Source organism: Nasonia vitripennis, chromosome 3 (assembly GCF_009193385.2).
Source record: "Nasonia vitripennis strain AsymCx chromosome 3, Nvit_psr_1.1, whole genome shotgun sequence".
NCBI classification, from domain to species: Eukaryota; Metazoa; Arthropoda; class Insecta; order Hymenoptera; family Pteromalidae; genus Nasonia; species Nasonia vitripennis.
This window is the reverse complement of record NC_045759.1, coordinates 7422492-7448530: the sequence shown is the minus strand read 5'-3', so window position 1 is coordinate 7448530 and position 26039 is coordinate 7422492. Positions and strand designations below refer to the sequence as shown.

The following is a 26039-nucleotide window of genomic DNA, read 5'->3' as shown; positions in this document are numbered from 1 at the left end:
CTATTTGTAGATACAGGAGAGGATCGATGGAGGGTTATATGGATTTTTTTCGGGTTTTGAGAAACTATACAATATATGGGAATGTAAATGCAGGAATATCGATCGGGCATTCCGTTGTTTATTCAAGGGCTGTTCGACAGGTGGATATATTTTGAGTCTGGGCCGACGGCTTTTTTTGCGATAAAGGGATGCATCTTTTATCTGCGTCGTGTGTGCAGAGTATATAGATTTTTTTGCTAATTACGATTCGGAGATATTAAAAGCTTACGCAATATAAAGTGAGCTTATTTTTAAATTCTGATTGATTAAATAATATCAAAACCGCGGTGGGATCGTTGGGAAGAGGCGGCATGAAATATAAGTATCGTCGTCGTCGCAAAAATAAATAACGCTGCGTGGACTTGACTCTCACCACACCTTTATTCGCTGTACTTCACTTGACATACATTTGTTTCTTCTTTTTTTCTGTTCTGTTATATATATATATATCGAATGCTATATTATAATACAACGAGAGGAAAATTTTTTTACTTCTATTACAGTGTTTGGTTTTATACAATGCGTACATCGCACGTATCCTTGATTATAATCATTATTTTTTTTTCACACACGCGTATCGTCACCCACACTAAACGCATAATACAAATATTAATAGTTTGTTGCTTTAAAATCGTGTTTTGAAGGTGCTACAGTCGGTATATAACAATATTTAATATAGCGTACAAACACATTTTTTTTAGTAATGTAATTCGAATACACGTCAAACTTTTTTTTCGTCAATTCGCTTGAGAATTATATAGTTTTCGACAACAATTACACGAGCAAATTAAAAATTAGTTTCAAAATTGAGATTTTCAAACACAACTTATAATATATAACAATTTCCTTTTTTTTTGCTCGCTGGACAGTTAGGCGTCAAAATCCGGCAGAATAAAAATTCTATCCTACGTCATTATATGTATACATAATTAATCTACGCAGTTTAATTACATCATAAAAAGCACATACAATAATAATAATATAGCAAGCCCAGGACTAGAATTTTAAAAGCTTGTCGCGCTTAGCGCTGAATTTCTCATTAAAAATATCTTTCTTATCGCCGAACAATGCATAAAAATTCTTCACAAAGTTACAGTTATAAAATTAAAGTGTTTTTTCTTCTATTGCCAAGAGACCGAAGATTTATTTTTTGTTCAGGATATAGATACCTATGTATAAATGCCGATTGCACTAAAGCAAAATTTTTTTTAACCGTTTTACTTACCATTTTCAATATTGCTACTCGTGTGCTGGTTAGAAATTAATAAATAATTTTTTTAGTAATGCTTAATTGATCCAATGTACGCGAGTTTTTTTTATTTACTGAATGCTTGAGAATTATAGCATTTGACAATTAGGTTTGGTGAAACTCGGCACTGCAATACCGAGAAAAATTAAAAATTTGCTTCAAGTTCGGGACTGAAAAATAACCTTAAAAGATTATTGTATTATCTTTTTTAGAAAACCAGTCGAAAACATGTATTCTACTTAATATAAATATCCGTTTTAATTACAAAATAGAAAAACCACATGTATAATAAATCCTTCACAAACTCACAGTTATACAATTTGTTTTTTTTTATTGGTTTTATTTTTCGAACAAAAGCGAACTTTCCGCCCTTATGCATCGCGGTTACATTTTCCTACAATTTTCCAATTAACATGATTATCCATAAAATACACAATAACGATATAATACTCAAACATTTTTGTAAACGTACTTTCCAAAATTCATTACACGAATAAGATTTTTGTTTTCACAAATCAAAAAGAAACATCATCTTGGGCGGGGGAAAGCCTTTTTTACTGTGCGTAAATATTTATTAATAATATCGATATAGATATAATAGTTTAAGTTTTACGGGTATTCAAATATCTCTCTTTTTATAATGTTTCTTCCAATACTTCTTCACCGGCCAAAAGTGACTCGCTATAAACTATAGCGTATACAGAAGAAGTACACATCAAAAAACGAGTTACAGAGCGTGGAATAAGGTCCGCGGCGAATTTTGTGCACGCAAATAATGACTGTTCGCATATCATAATAGATATATATATATATATACCCATTTATTTTTTCTCGAAAGCTCTATAGACATCCACTCTTCAATATTGCAAGTTGACTTAGAAGTTGTTGGTAGGTAGAGGGACAGAGCTGGACTTAAATACAGAGCTGAATATTAATCGGAAATTTTATACATTTCATACGAAAGGATGACCGAGCAGTCGTTGAAATCTACACAACATTATATACGAGGAGAACTTTTTCGTCTTCATCCTTCGTACGTAAATGTACACACTATACAAGATAACTAAACGAATCGAGAGGAGGCGAAAAGCCATCCCCCTTCGACGACATCTTACGAGAGAATTTTTTTTTTCTGGACAAAGATTTCATAATAATAACAATAGTAATAATATTACGGTATAGAGCCATGACTGATTTATTCAAATGACAAACACATCGAGCGTAACTTTCTACATGTGCACGCTTTGATTTTTTTTTTCACGCCCGAACGTTCCTATGCCCTCACCTCGGTGCGCGTCTATACACATTATATACTTTCACTCGTACATTCTCGCGTAACATCGGCCGCGGCTGCGGCGTTTTCCCGATCGCTCGAGAAAATAAATGAAATGCGAAAGCCGTTCATGCGCTGGTACACTCGTCGTTCATAAGAATACATCGGTTTTTTTCCTCACAACTGGAATGAGAGTTTCGACTTCTCTCCGGAAACACAATCGTCGGACTTACATGATAATACAAAAAAAAAAGTAAACATATAACATGACGACGTAACGCAACAGAGATTTTGATTTTTCACGTGTGTTCGCATTCACATATATGCGTTATTGAGAAAGAAAAAAAATTGCTCGAGTTCAACTGCTCTCAGCATGTTTTAGGAACTCTTAATACTGTTCGTGGAGCATTGATTCTTCAACCCGACCGCGCGCCTGTTTTCTGCAACGAGCTGCGTATCTTGTACATAGTATGTAATAAACTTTAATAACGGGGAAGTGGAATGTCGCGCAGTTTTCGATTCTTGTCGCCAGAAGTATAGTCTCGAAAAAAAAAAAAAGGTAAAATCGCGCGTCGGGTATACATCGAATCGATCGGACTTTTCGCGTATAGGCATGATAATATCTCGATTTTTCGTACTATTATCGCTGTTATACAAGACATGATCATTTTCGTGATTTTAGTATACTGTCGGCTACGCAATGACAGAAATCGGAAGTAAAAAAAAATTACGCTTTCGGACGTTAGATTGCACAGTATCCGTGTGAATAAAATGAAAAAAGAAATACACTTTCGTTACGCTTATCTCGCGACATTACATGAGTGCCTTATGGAACACTGTACAGCGATCTCTCTTGCACACACCGTTGTCAGTCCTAATCTAGCGCACGCTCGATCTGTCGCTATAATCTATATTTGTTTTTCTGCAAAATTTTCGTTTTGTTCGTTAAAACCTCGCTCTCATCACACAAGCACACAAGCTGACTCTGGATTTTACATATAGCGCACGCATTCATTGTTTCTTAAACGCTTTCTTTTATTTTTTTATTATTTTCATTATTAACTTGCTGTCATTCTCTCTCTAGCCGAGTATCCTTCTAAAATTTGTTTGTTTATTTTTTTTTTAGTATTTATCGTTATTTATCACAGATGTTTCACTCGCTCGGCCGTTTAGCTCTATGTGGTTTCGGCCGGCCCACTCGTCATTAATTATCTTCGCCTCAATATTATAATCTCTCTTCACTTGCTATTACTTTTTTGTTAGCCCCTTTGGCCTTCGTCTTTTACTCAGCGCATCACAGATTTTTGTTTGTTTGTTATCTAGCTTGCCGTGCAGTTTCTTTAAGTTTATTCTCTTAACCGGCCGCGAAAGTGCCTCGTCCGTGTACGCCCGTTGTCGCAATTTTTTTTCCTATATGTGTGTGTATGTATACTGGTCGTTGGGGATTTGCGAGAAAAAAAACGACGCATAGACCGAGGCAGTTTCGCACGACCGTTTGATTACGCAAGCGCATTATATAGTAGCGCGAATATAACAATTCCATCAGATTTTTGTTTTTTTCGCTGTTTTTTTACAGACAAGAGGCGCGACGGCTCGGATTCCTTCATTTTTTCACGCCTTTTTTGTTGAAATACAGTAGTACGATTCGCGACTAAAACGTTCTTTTTAGATTTGAGTTTGGTCAGTCTTAAGAGGGGGTTTATCATCGTAGATATATAGATGCAATACTCGCTTTGCGCAGTCTCGAGAATCTTTTTTCCATCTCTGGAAGATAGTAATATGCACATAGTCCCATCGAGAAAAAAAAAGAAGAAATAATATCCTTCCTTGTGAACGAATGCATATACATTTATAAAATAGAGAACGAAAAATCGCGATTGGACGATGATCTAGGTATATAATATATACTACACGCTATATGGAGTCTAGACACACGCACGTCGCGCGGCTGTCGGAAGGAATCCGAGCTTACGTGTTCTCCCTTTGGCGATGATTATTTATTTACTTTTATTCTTTTTTTTTTACTAATGAGCATACAACACCGAGCGTTGTTCGAGTGTGTGTGTGTGTGTGTGTGTTTCGATATTACATCAGTGCCACAACGTCGCCCCGTTGTTATCTCTTTCGAAGACACGATATTTTTCGCTATAACAATTTCGTACGTTCGCACCGAATTCGAATATTATGTGATCTATTTATACGTATCGATTTCTCTAATACATTACTTATTATTTTGCGCGTTGTCGCTCTTTCGTTCTCTCTCGCTTTTTATCTCGAGCACCTCTACGGCATAAAACGCACTGCACGCAATCGTCTTATATGCACAACTAAGGCCTGCCTTAGTATAAAAATATACATTCGCATCTTAAAAATAGGTCTTGACTTGTTTCTGTTAAACGGAGCTCTCGTGGCTCTCTTTCTCTTTCCCGGCTAATGCTTGTGCTGCTGCTGCTTCTTCTTGCTTGCGCGCTCTCTTTTGTTTATTCGAACGGTACACTCTACCTATTTTTATCGTTAATTAGCTTCGTGTCTCTTGTTCATTACTATTGTATCCGACGGATGCGCTATCTTTTCCCTTTATCTTTAAAGATTCGCATCGTACGCTGCTGCTGCACTTTTGATTATTATTCCATCTTTCTCTAATCTATATCCTCTTCGTATATCGCTGACTACTTATACTTTTACATTTGGATATATACGTATTTTGTCGCTCGTCTTCGTGCGCGCGCTCGGAAGGGGCTTTTTGTTTCATTTAATATTGGTTTGTTCGCAGATCTCTATTATCTCTCGCTATATACTTGGTTCTCTCTCCCTCAATTTTTCTCTCTCGCAACAAAAATCAATTACTTTACTCGGGCTACGCGTTATCTTTTCTGCCATTTTATATACTTTTTACAACTGAAAGACTGGTCTCAGCGAAAAGAACAACGACTACTACATCCAGCAGCTTTCCGTTGCGGTCTACATAGCCCTCGTGATGATTGTTCGTGATTCGCGCGCAGATAGCAGGTTCAGTCTTTGATTAGTGTATACGTGTGTCTCTTCATCTTCGCCGCGTTACGGCACCTGCTATCGTATTATTGTTGCTTCGCGGAATCGCATATACTTTAGTTTTGTGTCGCTTTGTAAATATCGCGAGATGATATCACATCCTATGTCTCTTGCTCTGTCTATTGGCTTCTATATTTTGTTTATCTTCGTTATATACTTCACCGTCTTCTTCGTCTTAAACAAAAAAAAAGGAAGAATTCAGCGTCAGGAACACTCATTCATGCTTAAGTTATTATTTGAGAATGCACACTTATAGTGTTGGAAAAGAAAGTGTTTGTTTGTTTTTTTTCTATCGGGATAAAACGAGATTCACATCGCGACGACTAATTCGTCTTACGATTTACCATAAGCACGTGGAAATTCTTTAAAGTTTATTACACAGCTTATAGACATGGAAATTGTTGACATCTATAATAAGTGCGTATATTATATACGTTGACTCACTTATATTTTCTCGTTCGCAGTTTTTTTTTCTACAAAAATGGTCTTCAGAGACGAGGGTGAAATCGTTAAGAGGCATAATAACGATTGGAAGGGACTGATGGGTTCTTACCTATAGTCATACAAAGTGTCGAGACAGCACCGACTAGCCCTCGCAAGAAATTTTCGACTATCTATCACTCGTTCAACTGTTTGACAGTCAGCTACGCGTCCATATATATTATATACTCGTGCGATCGTTCGTTAAATACTTTTGCAGGCCACATAGAATAAGTTGGAATGGACTCACACCATCAGGGCGTCGTCGACTTTTTAGTTTCTTCAGGTACACGTTGTAAAAAGGCCTGCTTCGTACTCTTTCGCGCTGATGCAATTGATATAGTGTACGACACTGATCTTGTTGCTTGGACAATGGTGAGACTCCGTATGCTCGCTCGCCGTTGACGTCGTATATCTCGTCGTCCGGAGCATCGGGGCTACAGCAATGAAAATATATATTCTTCTTTCTTTTGTCGATCGAAGATAGTCATCTCATCAATTCTCACGTCGCAAGTGGCCTTTCTTCTTCTTCTTTAAATCTTACTATATAAACTCTAAGCTTTGCGCGTAGGCTTTCAAGTTGAAAAACGCAACATCACATTTAAAAACAAAAAACATTACTTCGGTGCAAGTAGCTACAAGACCGAGATATCGTTATAGAGCAAGTATAGGATCTTGAGAAAATAAACGCTTGAAATCAACAAACGCGTATCATAGTGTTTGAAGATTTTTGATAGTTTGTTGTTCATTGCCTCAATAACAACTATTCTACGTTTGTACCTTTCAGTTATTATTTCGATTGATTCAAAGGTTCTCTTTCTTTCGGCGCTCTTTCGTCGTTATCGTCACTCTTTCTTGCTCTTTCATTCTCTCTAGGTGAACGGAAATCGAGACATGTGTCACACACAGTAGACTTGACGATTTTAAAATTCAAAAGCTACTAGATACATACATATACATTTATATCAGTTAGTGACTAACTTCATCTAGACATAGATTATCTTTTATTTGAATTTCCCTTTCGTCGCTCCACGCTTGAGAGCTAAAGTTGTGGGGAGCATTTATTAAAAGTCGTCCACTCGTTGGAAGTGCTCAATCCTATCGTAATCACAGCGTTGTATGCACATCAAGATGCTTCTTCTTATGCTAAGGCGTCCGATTGGTTTTGGTATTAAAAATAACCTCGGATCGCTCGATAGTTACATATGCTGCCGTCGAAGTTGACGTCGAGCTTGGCGCAGTATTTTTTTTTTTTTTTATTTTTTGTAATATTCTTTGTAACTCGCGTGAATCCTCTAAAATATTTGCCCTTTCTCGGCATTACGATGTCTCTTTAACATTGCGCGTAACATTCTTCTTCTACTTCTATTCTTCGCTTTTCTTTTATCAATGCTATAAACTAAATTCCCATCCCAATGGAAAAATACTTGCGATTTTTTTCTTCTGGCTACTTTGTAGAACTTGATTACTTGTATAGAGGATATCAAGTTCAGATGTTTTATTTTTTCTTCGCTGACCTATCCCTCGACGAATCTATGTTGTGCTCTTTCTTCTCTTACGAGGTATGATCGAACTGTACATTACTATATTTACCCTGTATAACTGGGTCCATGTCACGAAAGACTTAGTGTTAGTCTTGTAGTCTAAATGTACTTGTGATTTGTTTTTCGTAATTTACGATTTCATAATTGTTCAACAGTGCGCAGACTCATCGAGGAACAGAATCCGCTTGTCAAATAGTATTTACATATATTCTTTCTCGGCTTTCATTATATCATTGTAAAACTTTTCTTGCGATAAAAGTTTACTGAAAAAATAACGGAATTTCTTTTCAGTATCAGACAGGTTGCTGCAGCTTTCTTAAGATATGGATGGCTGATTCTTGTCACGGGAGTATTTGTGAAAGAATGCGTGACAGACTATTACATCTAAGCCTCAGAAATATATAACGCAATATTCTTGACGTGATTTCACTTAAAATTAATTAAAAATAAAATGCGTGGTTGCATAAAAATATCTCCATAGAAAAACACAAGAATATGACATATGACCTGACACATGACGTTACGCTCATACTTCTGAGAATGAGTTTTATCCACAAGAAAGGACTGTTGGTGATGGATGGTACTTGAGGTGGCTTAAATTTTAAGTTTCCTTGGACACAAATTACTTTTGATCCCGAAGAACCATTGGCATTATTACTTCTCTGCTGTCTCCATTCAGAGGATTTATCACAACTTTTGGAAGCTCTTTGTCACTCAGAAGCTTCCACTGCTTACCCATGACATCTTTGACCTCCTATAAATGAATTTTCTTCTGTAAAATATACGTAATTCATCGATATTACGTAATTTTGTCATAGTACTTACGTCAATTATTGCCTCGCGATCTGATGCAGACTCTTCATAGACAATGTCACTTTCAGCAAATTCTAATTTCTTCATGTTATGCCTCAGACGAACGATAGCAAGAAGATTGTGCAAACAATATTTTTTACCTATGAGTACTATTTCACTCAAATTTTTACATTGCCACGCTGCTATTACCAGAGGATCAGGGCTGTAATAGAAAATTATTCCTTCAAATATGCAGGCACGTAAAATAAGACACGAATTTTTAAGGTTTTCTCTTACCCATCTACATCATCTACATCATACATTTGATTGACTGTATTCTTTTGAGAGTTAAACGAATCTATCCAAATAAGTGATTGCAGTGTATTTGGATACCAATGGGATAATTGATTGAGTGCCATGAAATTGACACTTTCGCAGAATAGAACTTTCAAATGAGTCAGAGGCATTGCCGGTTGTAAAATTTCACTATCCAATACTCTTACTGCATTATAAGAGTGAATAAGATTTAAACGCAATTCACAGCTTGGGCTAGAAGAGTTAAAGGAAATTGTCACTATCTGTGAGTTATTATTTTAACACAACATTTTTATTATAACGTACTTTTTCTCAGTAAAAGCCATCCATGCATTGTTGCTAGCTCCAATATATTCTCCATTCCATCCATGCACGTGTATCACCAATCTTTCCATCAATCCACTGTTGAGTGCCTGGAGCAGTTCATCGCTGACATGATCATAATCTATTGTCAAGATTGTTAGTTTAGAGAAGCTTCTAAACATCGAACACTCCAGCTCCAAAAAGTCGTATCGATCAGGATCATCCTTGACGGAAGCCAAACTCAAGTGAGTCAGGTGATTGGAGTGATTATTCTTGAGTGGCTCCAAAATGTAAGTTAGGTCTTCCGTCAGTTCTTCGATACAGCCTAAACTCAATGCTTCCAGACTGTTGGATGTCTCCATAATAGTCAACAGCTGTTCTAGCAACTTCTTGCCATTCACGTCCTGAGTGGGATACTCAAACATACAACTTGTGGGCTCTAAAAGTAGTTTTCTCAGCTGCTTGTTACTGCTCAACTTTTTCAACACAAACAACGCCTCTCTGACAAAATTGTTGGCAGACTCGCAGCGGATCGTTACCTCCTGCACACTGAATTGAAACCAACTTGATAAACATCTGAAAACATGACATTATCATACTGTCAATCCCAGACTAATCAAGATGCAAAAGATTATAGTCAGCAAAACAATGCAAACCTTGACCACACAATGCTGTCGTTGTCTGTCAGTGTAAAGGTAATCTTTTTCCAGAAGCTTGGATGGAACAGTCCGTACCTCCAGTGTCTGCATACCTTTGTTCAACAAATATAAAATAATGAAACGGCGCTCACAGCTGACTTATGTAAGTCGCGGATAATATGAAAGAAAAAGGAGTCGCGCAAAAAAATGTCATTAGCAAGACGCAGCGAGCGAGTATATGTGAAAGGGAGTCCGCGAGAACACATAGAAAAGAGAGAGGGAGAACTGCTCAGCAGAGTGTACGAGTATTAGAGAGCCCACAATAACAACAACAGCATCGCAGTAGCAGAGTAAACAGAATGACATTCGCGTTCTCGCGCGCGCTGGCAAAAGAGAAAATTACAGCCAGACAAAGACGGAGCTGCGGAGAAAAGATATAGATATGATCCGCGAAGGCGGTGACCGCGAGAGAGGAGAAAATTCGATGGGGGAGAGAAGGAGAGAGAGAGAGAGAGAGAACGAGCCGATGTATATGTGTGGCGGGCGCGGAATCAATGAAAATGGACTTCGCCAAGTATCTTTAGCGCACATCTATATATATATATCGAAAGATGTGTGCAGCCTATAAGTACGGCGTATACCTGAGAGGCTTGAATACGGCTTTCGTGGGGTAGGTACGAGAATATCTCAAGGAGGATGACGCTGGGTAAGCTGTCCCAGCAGGTGCCGTTGTCCTGCGCCGCCGTTGTTGCGACATCTGTGCAGCTCTTCAAGGACGACATCGTCGTCGTCGTCGTCGTTGTCGTCGTATCATCTTGCACTACGAGCACTGCATCCTCGTTGTTCGTTATCACACGATTATTATTATCGTCGTTCTCCCGTAGAGGCTCCTCCTCGTTCTCTCCCCGTACCATGTCGAGAGCGCGACCCGAGACAAAGAGACACGACGGCGAGTACGTTCCTCTCGGCGCGAGTCCTCTCCGCTCACTGACTTTTATTTCTTCGCGACACGACGACGAGCAACAGTAGAGTAGTGGAGAGAAACTCGCGGATTGCCGGCGCTTGCGCACTTTATAGCTATGCGATATTGTGGGTGTGTGTGTGCGCGTATAGATAATGTATATATGTGTGTGCGTGTGTGTGTGTGTGCCTTGAAATTGAATGCGCGCCGCAATTCTAACTGCGCATAGGAGAGAGAGAGAGAACGAGAAGCGATTGCGATATGTATAAAGCTTTCGTTTCACCGCATTTTCACCTTCAAAATTCCTTTGCGGTGGGAGAGAGAAGGGCCGTTGTTTTTGCTCCGGTTTATCGGCGAGTTTTCGACTCCAAGGAATATGATTATTGCAGGCGCTTATCATCGCATATAGGTACTTAGATGATCGAAGAGTGGTGATGTTGACATTCGGAGACGCCTTTTCATCAGAGCGCGCTTGCGCTGATGTTGGCCCGCTATAACGAATGAAAATGATGTTTATAATAATACTTACTTAAAAATATTCTTTTTTATAGTTGGAAGGCGTTATCGATTTTTGTTTTGGAACATTGACGCGATAACTATGACACCGACTTGCTCCTTAGCTATGTATAGGGATTAGGGATAGATCGACATGGTTATCATAGGATGGTATTACCGATAATCTCGCGGGAAAAAAGCGCACTTTTGCTAATGATCCGCGAACAAACCGGCTCGACGGAACTTCTGTGTTTTGAAGATACAATAATCAGTAGTTTGAGTGTCGACGAATAGTTTCGAAGATGTCAGAGAAAAAACGTGTGCTCATGATCTGTTTAGGTATTACATATGATTGAACCATGAATCTGTGCGAAATTATTTTGTCCCCCAAATGATGTTTTTGACAGAGTTAACCTTATTCTGACGACGGAATGGCATGACTGTTGCTACTTGTTAATTTAGATTAAATATTTATGCTTTACTCTTCGGTTTATGAAATAGTTGAAGTTGCTATCTTGCCAGCTTCAAACAGAAATTGATAGATATACAGTGGGCTTGTCATATCGTTTGTTGCAGGTAACATCTGTCGCTCTCCGATTGCAGAGGCAGTATTTGCTGAAATAGTAAAAGAAAAAGGACTCGAGGATGATTGGGAAGTTGATAGTGCTGCACTTATAGGCTATCACACAGGTAAAAACCCTGATCGTCGAGCCATGGAGGTACTCAAGGCTAAGGGAATCAAAGATTATAGCCACAAAGCAAGAACTGTACGTACAGACTGTATAAACACTTAGAGTGTCATTTTTACAAGTGATTTCATTTGTATTTTTTTGTTTGCAGCTGGAATCAAATGATTACACAAAGTTTGATTGGATCTTTGGAATGGATGAAGATAATTTAGAAGAGCTTGAGAGGAAAAAGCCTCAAAGATGCAAAGCTACTATTGAGCTGCTGGGCAAACATGATCCTGATGGAAAACTCATCATAAGAGATCCTTACTATGTAAGTATTACTACTTATACTTGTCAGCATAATTTATTGTTCTCTGCTACAATTGATTTGGCATAAATTTATTTGCCAACAGGATAGCAATAGCGCTGGATTTTATGAAGTATACGAACAGTGCGACAGAAGCATTCGTGCTTTCTTGCAAAAACATAGTTAGCCTAATTAATTTATTGTTATTCTATAATATTACTGGTTACTAATTAAAAATAAAAAATTGAGATTTTTATGAATAAATTCTTTATTTTCTGAAATATGAGTTTTTAAAAAAGTCTTCTTATATTTTAAGGCCTAGATTTAAATCGTTTTTAAAATACATTTTGAGATTTTACATAACGCGATGACCTGAAACATAGACTTCTACTACATTTCGATCATCACCAGAGTATATCAGTCTCTGTAATTTCTCATCAAGAGTGTACTCTTGTAAATTGTCAAGCACACTGTTTGGTGCAGCTAAATCAATAACAAGAGCATCAAATTCCTTTCCAGGTTTGAAATTTCCAACTTTGTCATTCATATCTAAAGCTATTAAAATAAGAAATATTTAATAGCATCATTACAAATGCAACAATATTATTTTTTGATTAAGTAAATATTAACTTACCTTCAGCACCTCCAAGAGTACCCAAATAAAAAACATCTTTGTAATTAAGTGGATCATAGCCTGGTTTTTCAAGTGATAAATGTGTTGAAACTTGGAGAGCTGCTCGCATAACATCTAATATAGATGGCAAATTACCTCCGGAAACATCTTTAATGAAAATATAAAATTCATAAGTTGATCATTAATGATAGCAGTAAATATGTGAAGTTTGGACGTTTACCTGTTCCTAGTCCAACTTTAACATTAGCTGCTTGCAATCTGCGCACATCACAAAGTCCACTCTTCAGACATGTGTTTGAAGATGGGCAATGGATCACAGCAGATTTTCTGTCATGAATTATATTCAGTTCATTATCACTTAAATAAATGCCATGGGCTAATACTGTCTGCAAAAATGAATATTCATGTTTAAATTGTTTTTTTCAAAAAGAAAGAATCTCAGAAAAATCAATAGTATTAACATACCTTTTTTGTCAGCAGACCTGCTGCATCATACACCTCGGCATACGATGAAAACTCTGGAAAAATATCTTTTACAGCTTGGATTTCTTCCTTGTTTTCTGATATATGCGTCTGCAAGTACAAAAACAAAATTAAGTAGAAATAGTCTTAATAATGTATGACACATAATGAGTGATTGTAAAAAGAATTTTGCTCACTTGTACATGGAGATTCTTTGTCCTTGCCAACTGAGCCAAATTTTTCATTAATTCTAAACTACAGCTCAATGCAAACCTTGGTGTGATTATTGGTCGTACCAAGGGATTCTGCAATACATTGTATTAGTTAAATCCGTAATCTTGAAAGAATGCAATCATGAATACTTACATTAATATTGTCTACTTCTTCTATGAACTTTTCTGTATCTTGAATAGAAGCATCCTGACTACTTTCGCAGTAGTCTTCAGCTGGGCAATTGTTCATATTGACTTTGCCAACCAGGGCTCGTTGTCCATGTATGGCAGCTTTTTCTGCAAGAATCAGTGATGCTTTCCCGTGTAAAGAGGCATAATAACAGGCTGTAGTGGTTCCCATTTTCAATGTCCTTTTCTGAATGATAAGATTCGGTTACTTTTAAAAACAAGTTTGATGCATTCAATTAAATATTGCCACTAATCTACTCACCACAACAGCATCAAAGACTCTGTCAGCAAATTTTGCGTCCTCGTATTTCTTTTCAAGAGGAAATGTGTAGGTTGATAGCCAGTCGAGTAAGGGTTTGTCGTAGCCCAAACCCAAATTTGGCAGCTGAACAGCATGGATGTGTCCATCGATCAAGCCAGGAATTAAAAACTGACCATTCTCCAATCGTTTCACGTTGCTTTTGTGCACGTTATTCGTGTCTGGATTCAAATGGACGTTTTCTATCTAAAATTAAAATCACCCTCAGTTAAAAAAATCTTTAATTTTATAATTAAAAAAAATTGTTTTCTCACGCATACCTTTCCATCTCTGATGTCTATTTGAACGTTCTCGTGAATAACCAGATCTCCGCTCTCATCGCAGTGGATTATCGGGCCAATGATCGACTGCACTCCCATTGTGTGTCACCTGCAAAAACACCGCAAAATGCGTTATTGTAATGCCTCGGAAGCATATGGCATCGCAGGTCTCCGGGCATTCGCCCAAATTTATATATATAGACTTGTCAGGCTTAGTAGAACCGACAAAAAATAGTCTATTTATCCTCGATACTTTTAAATATTCTTCTTATTCGAATTCACCGATTCTAAAAACTATCTTGAATATTATTATTGACAAAACAATAAATTATTTACTAATGTGAATTACAATCAATCAGATCGCATCGCCGCTCGAGAATTATATATTTCGCAAAGCTGAGCATCCACGTGGTAAACGATCGGCGAGTCAGTACTTCTCTGTTGTCCTAAATATTGTATTACAGTCGTGTGTCGAAGCGACGCCGAGATAATTATACACGCATGTCCTTAGGCAACGCCACCTAGGCACAGGAATTTGCAGGATGTACATCGCGAATTTCAAAGGATATGAAAGCGCGCTTTCGGGTGATGTGCCACCAATGTGCTGCGATCATTATCAATGATTTTTATTTTGATTTTATGAACCGTAATGAAAAAAAAAAAAAAAAAAGTTAAATTGTTAAACGCTTACCTATCGCGCGAAACGACAATCTTTTTTACAACACCAAGCCGTTACAGCTCTCTCGTATAACTTTTAGAGTCTACCACCGCTAGAACACATCTGAGCCATAATACACAGCCGTCGCGACTTTTATATAAATATATGTGTATTCGCGCAGCAGCTCAAATCTCGCTCGCGACTACTCCTCCCCCCACTTTTTCTAACGAAGCATTATTTTCAAAATATATATTTTTTGCTTAGGGATTTCCCCGAATTTCGATTTTAAATATTTAGAACGTACTATTCGAATGTACTGCATCTTTGAAAACTACTGCGCGGTTTTTTTTCCCAGATTCGAAACTGGTTTTCGTGAGAATTTTCTAAGAAAAACATTACGCGCGTTTCGTTGATCGATCGCCTTCTTTATAATTAATTTTTTTTCGGTTTCAAATCGAGAAACATACATAAAAGAGCGCATGGACACTTACTATACGAGTTCTCTTCGCTCATCCCGTTAAAAAGCTTCGTCGAGCAAAATTAGGGTCATACGTGTTCTCGGCGCGCGCGGTGACACAGAGCGCGCGTTTTTCCGTCAATATAGATTACAAGTAACGAAAAAAAAAAAGAAGAATAAAAAAATCATTGCACGTCACTTTTATCCACGTTACATCACCAAATCCGCTGTATATTGCGCAGTGCAGTAGCAACGTCCGCTCTCTCAGGTGTGCTATTCCGTTCGAAAGAAAAACTCGTCGCGAGTTTCTAATTTTCACCGCACAAAACGTGAAAAAAAAAACGCAAAACAAAAATTACACAGCAAACTTGCCTTAAGAAATTATCTGCAACAATCTGTGTATACAGAAAGAAAAGAAACACACACACACACACACACAGACAGTAGCTGCACTCGAGGTCAAGTTCGAAGAAATCCAGCGGAAAAAGAAAGCGGAAAACGCTGCCACTAGAGCAGCTGCCGGATGATAAACTGACGGTTTTTATCGTCTCTCATCTAGCGACGAGTAGACGCTATACACGTATAGCTATGCTACGTGTATATATATATATAACTGCACGTACGTTTACGATGCATCTATACATATATATGCTCGAAACCTGTGTGTATGCAGCTGATTCGAATATACGTATAGCCTGTGTATATACCGCGAGTGACTCGCGAGTAAAAATGCGCTCACGTTGCTGGGAATGCGTGTGCGGCTCTCTTTCTCAGTCTATACCCTGCGCATTTCTTTGTTGATATATAAATCGTGCGATACGAGCTAAATTTTTCAATTCATGCGCTAATTATCGCTTCTCGCTTATACAAACGCATTATTCGATATTTAATGGCTTTTTTTTTTTATCGCGGTTTATCGTCTTTTACGACTAGAATACAGACAAGCGGCGCTATACATATAGTGTAATACAATATAATCGAAGTGGAAAAATCGGGGCGAGATGGGAATTGTACATTATATGGGAGAGAATCGGTGGCATCGATTTTTTCCATCAGCGATAAAAGTCGATCTGCTTTTCGAAGCGCCTTTTAGTTTCGGCACGCAACAATACAACGATCTACAATCTCCGATGTTTATCGGCTGCTGCACGAGACTCTTCGCTTGTATACACATTGTCAAACGGAAATTTTATGCTGGGCAGCTGGAAAAAAAAGGACGCGACGATGATGCTGCTCTTTTCTTTTTCTCGCGATTATCTGTTTAATCCAGAAATCGTTATTTTTAGATAAGTCGTCGCATTTTTTTTCCATTATTATTCGATCGATTCCGAGATTCCCATGGAGTCGAGATACAATAGTAAAAATCTGATAAGGTATATTATTCACGTGCCGTGAACACGCTCGTTCAGGTTTAATTTTTTAATAGAACGTAATCTCGAAACTGCTGGTATACGATATATATGTGTCACATATCGATCCAACAATGGGTTTGTATATATAGCAACGGATATCCCGCTTTTGTTTCCGAGCGAGTCTCTATTGAGTCATTGTTCCGGAGCATAATATCTCGGGAAATTTGCACATCGGTGTAAAAATAGAAATAAGGAAAATATGGAGCAACAGGAGAACGCAGAGCCGGTGAAGACCGGTAGACTGAAAATTTCAGACAAACCAACTACGGAGTCGCACAGGGAGTACCTGGACATGGACACCGACGAAGAGGAATTCGGTCATCAAGGTATATTTCTCGTACAATCTTCAATGAGATCTAAGAGTACATTTTATCGCCGAGTAAATGAAAAAATACGCGTATAAGCATATATTGGATTAAGATATCAAGCATTTCAGTCGTGGAACTCGAGTTCGAATGATACTTAAGTAGGCGCACGTGCGCGGCACGCTTTCGTTTGATCTTGTCAAAAGCTGCGACGAAAACTGCATACAAAAAGGGAGAAAGCAGATCTCGACTCGGAAATGCACTCGCGGCTGTTCAAATTACTTGAAGAATTTACGCGCGTGTACTTAACTTTCATTTTTAATACTTTTGAAAAATTGCGTTTGACGTGAATGTACAGCCTTGTCAATAATTTAGCTTCGAAGAGTATCCGCATAATTTACACTGCTGTTTCCACAGAAGCAATGCTTTCGCATCGAGTGAGAACGAAGGCTCGAATGTCGCCTTTGAATAACTGCATTTAAACATAAAAGTTGCCCGTGATTATATAAAATGCAAATACAAGGTTCGCTCTTACCGACTATGGAATGTTAAGTGTTTTAACATTGAGGTTTCATAATAATTCTGACAACGAAGCATTAGAAGAAAATACGTTCCATTTTGTGGATATGCAAAAAGTATTCTTGTTATAGTTACTCGATAAAAATAGAGGATTCAATTTATGAAGATAGAAATCGATCGATTATTGTGCATTCGCGAGAAAAAATAGTACGCTAATGCAAACTTTTACATAACAATCATTCAACAGAGACACCCGAACCGCAAGACGAGGCGCCTCCGGAGCCGGATAAGCCGGTATTCACCGGCGCTGAACTCGACACGCTGGTAATAATTACCGATGGATTCATTATTCATTCGAAGAACGATGCGTTGCGATAAGTCTTTAAAAAAAGCTCCTGTATTACACTTTTAAAAAATAACAGGTGAAATACACAAAAGAGCTGACGGTCCTTCCAAACCTCCAGGACGACAGCTGGTCCCAAGAAGTCGAAGAAACTATCCGCGAGTACTTTCGCGATCCCACCAAAACAATCCTCACCGTCTTTTTCTCCAAAACCCAAGAACTCCAAGCTCTCTTGGACTTTCCCGAACAAACGCACGGTGGATTGACCTACTTCCTCCGGAAACCCTGGCAAGTCTACAGAGCCGATGACTTCCTATCCAGCGTGACGTTTGGCAGTGTCGGTGACAGGATTGAACTGACGGCCATCAAGTTCGTCGGCGGAGTCTACGCGCCTATGGCATTTAAAAGCGGTGACTGGCCTGAAAGTATCCTTATACTATGCGTGTAGTTAATTGTAGCTCCTTATCCGTTCTCGCAGCAGAGAGCAACTCGCTATATCCACTTGCGCAAATCTGTAACAATCATAGCATTCCTCAACTCTCTTGCGTCAACGACAGTAACTCGCGACGAGATTTTCTCGAACATCAACGATTTCCTCACACGAGCCATAGACGTGACGTACAAACCCATGGGAATCCTTGTGCTTTACGTTCCCTGGGAAGGTTGTGCGGAACAAGAGAAACAGCATCCCGATATGGAGAGAGAAAGCGTTACGAGGATCCAGAGGCAGAAGGAGCGAGCGCTGCTGATAAATCGACTGGAAAAGGTCGCCAGGACTTGGATCAAACAGATCCGAGAGGTTCTGATGATATCGTCGTTCAACTCGCAAGAGCTTCACGATGTTGCTGGGGAGTTTGATTTCTGGCAGTGCAGATGTGAGTGAATGTCGTACTCCATAGCATGATGCTTTCTTATGTGTATAGAGCTTTCGATTTTTAAAGTTCAGATGAGAATTTGGCCTGTATATCGAGACAGCTGCAGCACGATCGTCTGCTCCAAATAATCAAGCAGCTGAAAAAGGTGAAGTCGTCGAGTATAAAGGATCTGAAACTTCTCGTTTCAAGAGTGAAAAGCGCTTTGGAAGAAACCAAGTCGAACCTTGGCTGTCTTTATCTAGTACTGCAGATCTGCAAGTCCTTTGACAATTGGAACCAGATCCAGGAATGTCTGCCCAGAATACTGCACGCCATTCGCTTCGTGTGGACCACTTCTCCGTACTACAACAAATCGTAAAATCGCGTTGAAAATGTCCTCATAATAGCTCAGTGGATAAATTGACAATTAAGATGATGCAATGTAAACTGTTGCAGAGAAAACATCGAAAGACTCTTGTGCTCCTTGAGCATCCACGTAGTCAAAATCTGCAAGAGCAGCATCAATCTCAAGCTAATCTTCGATGATCCGAAGAAGTGCCGGGAGTGTCTGGCATCGAGTATTTCCTGCTGCGAAGCCTACTCGAAAATTTACGACAGCGTGAGTCGACTGTAGATAATTTCTCCCTCCACTACTTCCAGAAGATGTATGCTCTATTGCTGTATTCTTATCCAGATCACAGAAAACTGCAAACTCAACGAGACTAACTGGAGCGTCGACAAAGCCGTGATCTTCAACAGCATCGGCGCGTTCGAGCTGCGCTGTCGTGACGTCTCCGAGATCTGCGATACCATCATCATTTACGGCAGGTAATAATAATACTGCCTCTAGAGTAAAGAAGGTATAATATAAAACGTTATTGAGATCATTTATGCATTTCAGTCTGAACAAGATAAGCATTGGCGGCACCAGAGGCAACCAGCACGAAATGGAGTACCGTCGTGTCATGGATTACTTCCTGCAGATGACGAACGAGATGAGGCTCTGCTGCGAGTATGCCTTGGATATTACGAGGATAAAGTGGTTCCAGGACATTTCCAATTTCCGATGCGACGTCGCCGAGCTGGAGAGTACTGTTAAGAATTTACTGAACAGCTTATTCGAGGACGTGAAGAATGTGGAGATGGGCGTCGAGACGCTGTATACTTTGCTCAAGTTCAAAGAGCGACAGGGCTTTCAGGATATTCTGCATGACAAATGGACACAGGTGTGTAGTTTTACTCCTTTGTATAAGATCGATGATTACGATATTACTATAACTCAATGGCTTGATTAGGTTTGGGAGCTGTTCTACGACGAAATGAAAATCTGCTCGCTGCCCCCGACGAACGTCGAGATGGTTGCGGATAAAGTGAAGTTTTCTCAAAGCGAAGACGCTCTGGTATCGCAAATTCACAAGAGTTACTTGACGAGACTTCATAAGATACTGGTAAACGCGTCAGATTGGCTGGGAGATTGCGACGTTCAATTTGAAGTGCCTGCGAAGTATCTGCGAACGAAAATGAATAATTAGCGTAAACTCATTTTTACGGCATGTTATCTTAATGCATTCGACTTTTATAGGAAATTGATGTCGCATTGTTGCATATTTACAGCTTTGCTAACAGGATTTTGTACATTTTTAATAAACTTTTTTCTACGGAAAGAATGAGAAAAGACGTTTAGCATAATGCTTATGAATGAGTCTTCTCAAATGCATAATCTAATGAGCCTGCTATTATTGTGATTTTATCCGCAGACAAATGACTGGTTCTAAAATTGACGACATTTCCATAAGTGGATTGGGCACTTTGAGACTTTACGTTTTCAAAGTAGGCAATAATGTTGAACGCGAAGAATAAGTTTAAAAAAAGAGATTATTTTCAGGTTTTTAAAAATAAACGTGAGCTGATTCTTTTTTTGTGAACCATAAATTGTAATCTTGCTGGGGTGAGAATATCGTTTAAAAAATACAACTTATGTGTAGTATAAGTACTATAAAATATATTATAGAAGTTATTTGTTTCTCACTGGCAGTGCACTAATAGATTAATCTTGCACTTAACAAGTCACAGACTTGCTTTTACAATACTACTATGGCATACAAGTAAATGTTATATAAAATATATATGTCTTATAATCTATACGTAAATGTTTGGCGGTTTAGCCTTTATCACGATTTAAATAATGACATTTAGTTAACTTCCATTATCAGATGGTCGTCTTGCTGGCCAGCATCAGCGTTGAACACAGAATCTTCCGGAGATTCTTTGTAATTTAATAACGTATTATCGGAAATTTGAGTAAGAATTTGCTCTTCTCTCATCGGCGGCAGCAAAAAAATCAACGATATCGCTATGACGGCATGCCAAGCACTATGAACGTACTGAAAAAATTAAGAGTCTTTTAATTTACAATTTCATTGCAATTTCTTTAGGTTTGTTTTTCAACTAATAATAACAAACCTGGTAATTAGATTCAGTCTCCACTAAAGAAAATATCAAGATCCCAAATCCAGCAAGTGATAAGCCTATAATTAATTGGATTAATCTCTTTGGCCAAATCATCTTCTTCATTTTATAACAATAGCATCCATACGAAGATATCTATTTTAAAAGTAAAGAATGGCATGTCATTATACTTTTCAATTTCTGAATTTTTCAAAGATAATATTAAAAAATACGAATAAATTACCGATATCAGCATTCCAATGATTATGGGGATTAAAATACTAATCAATCCAGTTTTGTCCGACTCTACTCCAAAAGTTATAATAATAGCTCCTAGCATATGACAGAAAGATTCATATTGAATTGGCAATTCAGCCATAGCTATAAAGGTCACCCAGAAGGCGAGAATGCCAGAAAAGAAATCGCAATACTGAAGAACCTGAGGAATTTAAGTATAGAAATAAAATAAAACGGAAGAACAGTTATATAAAACGAGAGAAGTGGTTGTTTGCTTACTTCAAACTTGGCAACGCAGTAAGTAGTGAATTGTTGATCACAAGCATGATACAAGGAAGAGAATAACATTGTAGAAAAATAAATCAATGCCTCAGTGTAAAATCTTCGTTTATATGCCAAGCATATAGCAGGTATAAAAAATAAATTACTCAGCGTCAGACTCAGAGTCGTCAATAATGTTGCAAATTTGGAAGAAGCGTTAGTATTGTCTGTGCACCCCCATCCTTGGCGACCTTTAAATAGAAGATTGTACATAAAATGTTTTTTTTTTTTCATAAATTTGTTGATGGGACGAAATAAATAAAAAACATTGTTTACCTCCAAAGCATTTGCAAGCAGTATAATAAAGTAGCCCCTTACGAATTTCTTGACAAACGCCATATTCGCCGCAAGATTGATCTCCCTCAAAGACACACGCTCTCAACTTAATACTCAACGATACTAATATTTGCTCCATTTCACAGCGCACCGGCAATCTGGAAATACGTAATATTTATTTCTTATTACCCGTATTTCACAACATTTACTAAGATAAGCCTTAATTACAAAAGACCGTTGTCTCTGTTTAATATGAACAAACTCACCCATACATATAGCAAGTTGCTTGAAGTGCAATATACCACATACCCGGTTGAGGATAAGGTATCAGAAGACTAGCATCAAGCATATCACCCATCGTCGATAATTGCCTCGTCATATTACTATTATCACATTTTATATGTCCCGTTATTTGTTTAGGCACACGTCCGCGACTAATACATATACTTACATTAACTTGCTGCTTACTCAAAACCTGAAATTGTTAGAGCTTATGAATAGAGTCAAATATTTTCATTTAAAAAAGTGCTGAAATTTACCTTATTAATTTCAAGACACATATTAATGTCAAGCGTTCCACCAATATCCGTCAATGGTAGAACTTCAAATTGAGTAATAACTGGGTATGTGTCGGTTAAGGCTAACCATGATGTAAGCAACTCTCGGCCCTTGAAAATTTAATCACGAATAAACATCTATATTTGCAAACGCCATAAAATGTCTTCAAGTAAGTTTATTTACCCGTAATAAATAATCTCCAGACAATGTTTGCGAATGTTTTATCCTAACAAGCTGATACCTCGGAATACACGAAGTTAAATTATCATCATCTTTTGCAATACTTAATTCTTTACCGTTAGTAATAATGGGATTTTCTTTTAATTGACTTTGGTTATTGCTGGAAAAATACTGCATAGGCGGATCTTCTACATTTTTCATGTATGATTGATCATTTCTAACGTAAACTGGTGAATGGACATACTGATGAATAAATACCTCCTCTACTGTTCTCACTGGGCAATCTATAAACAAATTGTTTTAGTATCTCAAATACTGAGAGGTAAATAATTTTTAGATCCTTACTTGTTAGCGTCACTTTGACATTAAAAGTGATGGCACTGCTTGACACTACCATCAGATAATACCAAGTGTCTTGATAAGGAGAGAGCTCCGAAAAAGTGTAAGTATCCATTGATGACAAATTTCCAATAGGTCCGGGATTTGAGTGATTATGAAAAGGAAGAGAATTTCCTTTAAGTTCTAAATTCTTTATGCATGGCTCAACAAAATTTCGAGACTTCTTGAGTTTAAAGTTGCAGCCCCAGATATCCACTTGAAAACTCCATGTGTCCATTGGGATGAATATTCTGCAGATAACACATGAGAGGATTTAGTAAATATTCAATAATCATTTAATGATAACAGATATTTTTTTAAACCATACTTGTAATAGGAGATTGTTTCTTTCGTTTTCATGGTGTATTGGTATCCTAGAGGAATATTTTTTATACCAGTAGTTTCTGACCAAATTGCCACCGAACCTATGCTGTAACGGCACTTGTGTCCAAGGCCCTGCAGATAATGTTCAACAATGTTACTTTATTACTCCATTTTATTGTGTAAAGGTGATGAAATACAGGTACACACCTTTTGATGAACTTTTTCATCCCAGTATGACAAGTAAGCACCAACAAACCAGTCGCCTGGCTCTGGACTATAGACTGGAACTATAGTCATATCCTTTGGCTCAAAAGCAGTCAGAGCAGATACTTGAAGAGTATTATTTTCTATGTACATATGAGCTGGATAAGCAGCTTCAAGATTCTCAGAAATAACAGGATAGCTTCCCCATTTCAAAAATCTAGAACAGGAAAGACAAAACATAAATTACTTCAATCTTAAAGTCTGAGCAACATGAATAAAAATACTCACATGTTTACTTTTCTCTGTGGACATTCGCCACTGTCCATAAATGCAATAAACTGCCAGGTAGCGCGAAGCACATGTTTTGGCACATTAAAGTGAAACATGACAATGTCATCGTAGCTTTTGAAAGAGCGCAGGGGCCCTTCTTGACTAGCCTCTGGTATAACGCTAGCTCCATTGTTCACATAAAAAGCTGCAAACAACAGTCATACGCAATATATACGTTTTTTGTAACTATAAAGTAAATACAAAGCAGAGTAGATTTTCCCTCACCACCAATGAAAAAAACAGTAAAAATAGACTGCCATCTATAGGAAAACTGTGGGCTGGCCAAGCACTTCCTAGATTTGAACATTTGAAACCTGGCGTTCCCTGAAAATGTCGAACAATGGAGCTCTTTCATAAAACACAAAACACACAAATGCCAGCCCTCCGCAAACAAAGCGAGCGCGATCGATCCCATTGAAGCGTGAAAAAGCACAGTTATACACACTGCTCCGAAAGACAAAAAAGAAAAGGGGCACTTACTCTCCTTCGTTTGTTGACATCAGAAACTCCAAAACTCCATTCGCCCTCAGAGAAGAGTGGAGTCTGCTTTTCCAAATCTACTCGGCGGAGAAAAACCACATGGCGTACAGCTTATAGACTGCAGCGAAATATAGCATGCAACAGGCGACACTCAATGGTTGCGCTGCAGCAGCACATGTCATTCTATCGCCCATGCGCGCTCTATAGCTATATATAGAACACGTTATACACACTGTCCGTCGCCTGTAACGTAAATATACGGCTGTACTCAGCTCTGGAGGTCGGAGTGTAGTACCGGCATTTCTAGTATACGTACACTCGAGGAACCGGTAGTAAAAGTCAGCCAAGCATGTAGGAAAGAAGAATATTTCCTCCGAGGAACAAGAATATAATATATCCGATCGATCCAGGGCGTATCTCGGCTACTACTGCAGCATGCAGTGCGCGGAGAGCTCCGACGAGTCTCTCTTCGGCGAGAGAACGTACATAACTATATAGGTATACGCGCAGGCATCTCGCGCTTGCGCTGGAGTACGGGATCGAAGAGGGGATGGAATGGAATGGCCGTCGCGCGCTGGAGAACAGCTCTCTATAGCTCGCGCTCTCTCGGAGAGGAAAGAACCTGATGCGCGAGTGAGAGAGAAAGAGAGAGAGAGAGAGAGAGAGAGAGAAAACTGGAGAGGGGACTCTCGAGTTCGCCGCGGCTGGAGAGTGGAGACTTGGAGAGGAGCGAGCAGAGAGTTAGCTGCTGCTGCTGCTGCACACAGTAGTGTCGTCGATATACACGCGAGTGCGAGTGCGTCCGCGAATTGATCGTTCGTCGTGTCCATATAGTGTATTACATATAGAGGACTTTGACCGAAAGAGAGAGAGAAACGAGCGAGCTAAGGCGTATAACGTATATATCGGAGTGTGTTTAACCTCGTGCCTGAGGTCCTATACCTTCCGCAGGTGTATAACTGCTGCACGACAAGGACGTGTATCGAAGAAATCGGAGCAGCGGCATAGTGCAAAGAAGAAGAAGAAGAAGAAGCCGGTGCTGGATACCACAGGGAGTTTCTTTCTTCCTCTCGCTCGCTCGCATAAGTACACACGCACGCGGGGAGAAAGCCGATGATCGGCGCTCGCCGTCCCCAGAGGTGAGTGCGCGTGTGGTGTAGGTACATACATAACTCGGTCTCTCTCTCTCTCTCTCGCGCGCGCGCGCGCGCGCGATTCATTATGGCGCGCGTGCTACACACGCAGGGAGAGCCATGCCGCCGCGCGAAAATCGCCGAGAGAAAGCCGCGCGTCGGAGTAACGTATCTTTGTATACGTATACGTGCACGGGGAAATCGTCGCGCAACAGGTGGAGCCGATATTAGAGGATCTGACAAGCGATGCTATCGTCGCCGCGGCGATGTGTATCCTATTGTCGCGAGGCTACCGGTCTGCAGCCTCAGCTGTGCACACACACAGCCGTACATATATACATGTACAATTGGAGTGAGAGAGAACCTTCAACTTGAGTGAGAGAGAGAGAGAAATTATAATCCAACGGTGCCGCGGCGGCATGTGCGTG

The 26039-nt window shown here is 38.9% G+C and overlaps 5 protein-coding genes across 15 annotated transcripts; 2 read left to right on the top strand and 3 right to left on the bottom strand.

Moving 5' to 3' along the window:
- Positions 1 to 401: 401 nt before the first annotated feature.
- On the bottom strand, positions 402 to 10725 carry LOC100679309 (F-box only protein 33). 2 transcript variants are annotated; one of them, XR_001728927.3, is made up of 7 exons: positions 10326 to 10725; positions 9703 to 9797; positions 9050 to 9622; positions 8726 to 8977; positions 8462 to 8651; positions 6166 to 8390; positions 402 to 5786 (listed from the first exon to the last, which is right to left on the bottom strand). XR_001728927.3 is itself a non-coding variant. In XM_003424188.4 (6 exons), exons 1-6 carry the CDS (start codon positions 10596 to 10598, stop codon positions 8259 to 8261), a joined length of 1515 nt encoding a protein of 504 aa, XP_003424236.1. In that variant the 5' UTR covers positions 10599 to 10725; the 3' UTR covers positions 402 to 8258. The 2 variants fall into 2 exon arrangements, 1 of the variants encoding a protein (XP_003424236.1); XM_003424188.4 differs by having other exon boundaries at positions 402 to 8390.
- On the top strand, positions 10714 to 12399 carry LOC100122750 (low molecular weight phosphotyrosine protein phosphatase). Of its 2 annotated transcripts, none has more exons than XM_016983433.3 (4): positions 10714 to 11054; positions 11717 to 11907; positions 11981 to 12142; positions 12225 to 12399. In XM_016983433.3, the coding sequence occupies exons 1-4, from the start codon at positions 10907 to 10909 to the stop codon at positions 12303 to 12305; spliced, it is 582 nt and encodes a 193-aa protein (XP_016838922.1). In that variant the 5' UTR covers positions 10714 to 10906; the 3' UTR covers positions 12306 to 12399. The 2 variants fall into 2 exon arrangements, with proteins under 2 accessions (XP_016838922.1, XP_001606349.1); XM_001606299.6 differs by lacking the exon at positions 10714 to 11054 and adding an exon at positions 11133 to 11479.
- LOC100122760 (guanine deaminase) lies at positions 12369 to 18240 on the bottom strand. 6 transcript variants are annotated; one of them, XM_008215376.3, is made up of 9 exons: positions 18084 to 18240; positions 14195 to 14303; positions 13878 to 14120; positions 13581 to 13802; positions 13412 to 13519; positions 13218 to 13325; positions 12973 to 13138; positions 12753 to 12899; positions 12369 to 12673 (listed from the first exon to the last, which is right to left on the bottom strand). In XM_008215376.3, exons 2-9 carry the CDS (start codon positions 14291 to 14293, stop codon positions 12474 to 12476), a joined length of 1293 nt encoding a protein of 430 aa, XP_008213598.1. In that variant the 5' UTR covers positions 14294 to 14303; positions 18084 to 18240; the 3' UTR covers positions 12369 to 12473. The 6 variants fall into 6 exon arrangements, with proteins under 6 accessions (XP_008213598.1, XP_008213597.1, XP_032454441.1 ...); XM_008215375.4 differs by lacking the exon at positions 18084 to 18240 and adding an exon at positions 15682 to 16010; XM_032598550.1 differs by lacking the exon at positions 18084 to 18240 and adding an exon at positions 15344 to 15524.
- On the top strand, positions 16189 to 21068 carry LOC100679514 (dynein heavy chain 2, axonemal). The gene is made up of 9 exons (XM_032598549.1): positions 16189 to 17047; positions 17793 to 17869; positions 17968 to 18313; positions 18446 to 18763; positions 18835 to 19117; positions 19199 to 19361; positions 19437 to 19570; positions 19644 to 19968; positions 20038 to 21068. The coding sequence occupies exons 1-9, from the start codon at positions 16921 to 16923 to the stop codon at positions 20272 to 20274; spliced, it is 2010 nt and encodes a 669-aa protein (XP_032454440.1). The 5' UTR covers positions 16189 to 16920; the 3' UTR covers positions 20275 to 21068.
- LOC100122777 (post-GPI attachment to proteins factor 6) lies at positions 20723 to 24990 on the bottom strand. 4 transcript variants are annotated; one of them, XM_032598548.1, is made up of 15 exons: positions 24795 to 24908; positions 24479 to 24721; positions 24224 to 24322; positions 23957 to 24143; positions 23672 to 23885; positions 23469 to 23596; positions 23108 to 23391; positions 22766 to 23046; positions 22564 to 22692; positions 22291 to 22499; positions 22025 to 22182; positions 21707 to 21939; positions 21435 to 21629; positions 21206 to 21346; positions 20725 to 21126 (listed from the first exon to the last, which is right to left on the bottom strand). In XM_032598548.1, the coding sequence occupies exons 3-15, from the start codon at positions 24303 to 24305 to the stop codon at positions 20935 to 20937; spliced, it is 2433 nt and encodes an 810-aa protein (XP_032454439.1). In that variant the 5' UTR covers positions 24306 to 24322; positions 24479 to 24721; positions 24795 to 24908; the 3' UTR covers positions 20725 to 20934. The 4 variants fall into 4 exon arrangements, with proteins under 4 accessions (XP_032454438.1, XP_032454439.1, XP_008213608.1 ...); XM_008215385.4 differs by having other exon boundaries at positions 20726 to 21126; positions 24224 to 24312; positions 24795 to 24990; XM_032598547.1 differs by having other exon boundaries at positions 20723 to 21126; positions 24224 to 24312; positions 24479 to 24990.
- Positions 24991 to 26039: the final 1049 nt, after the last annotated feature.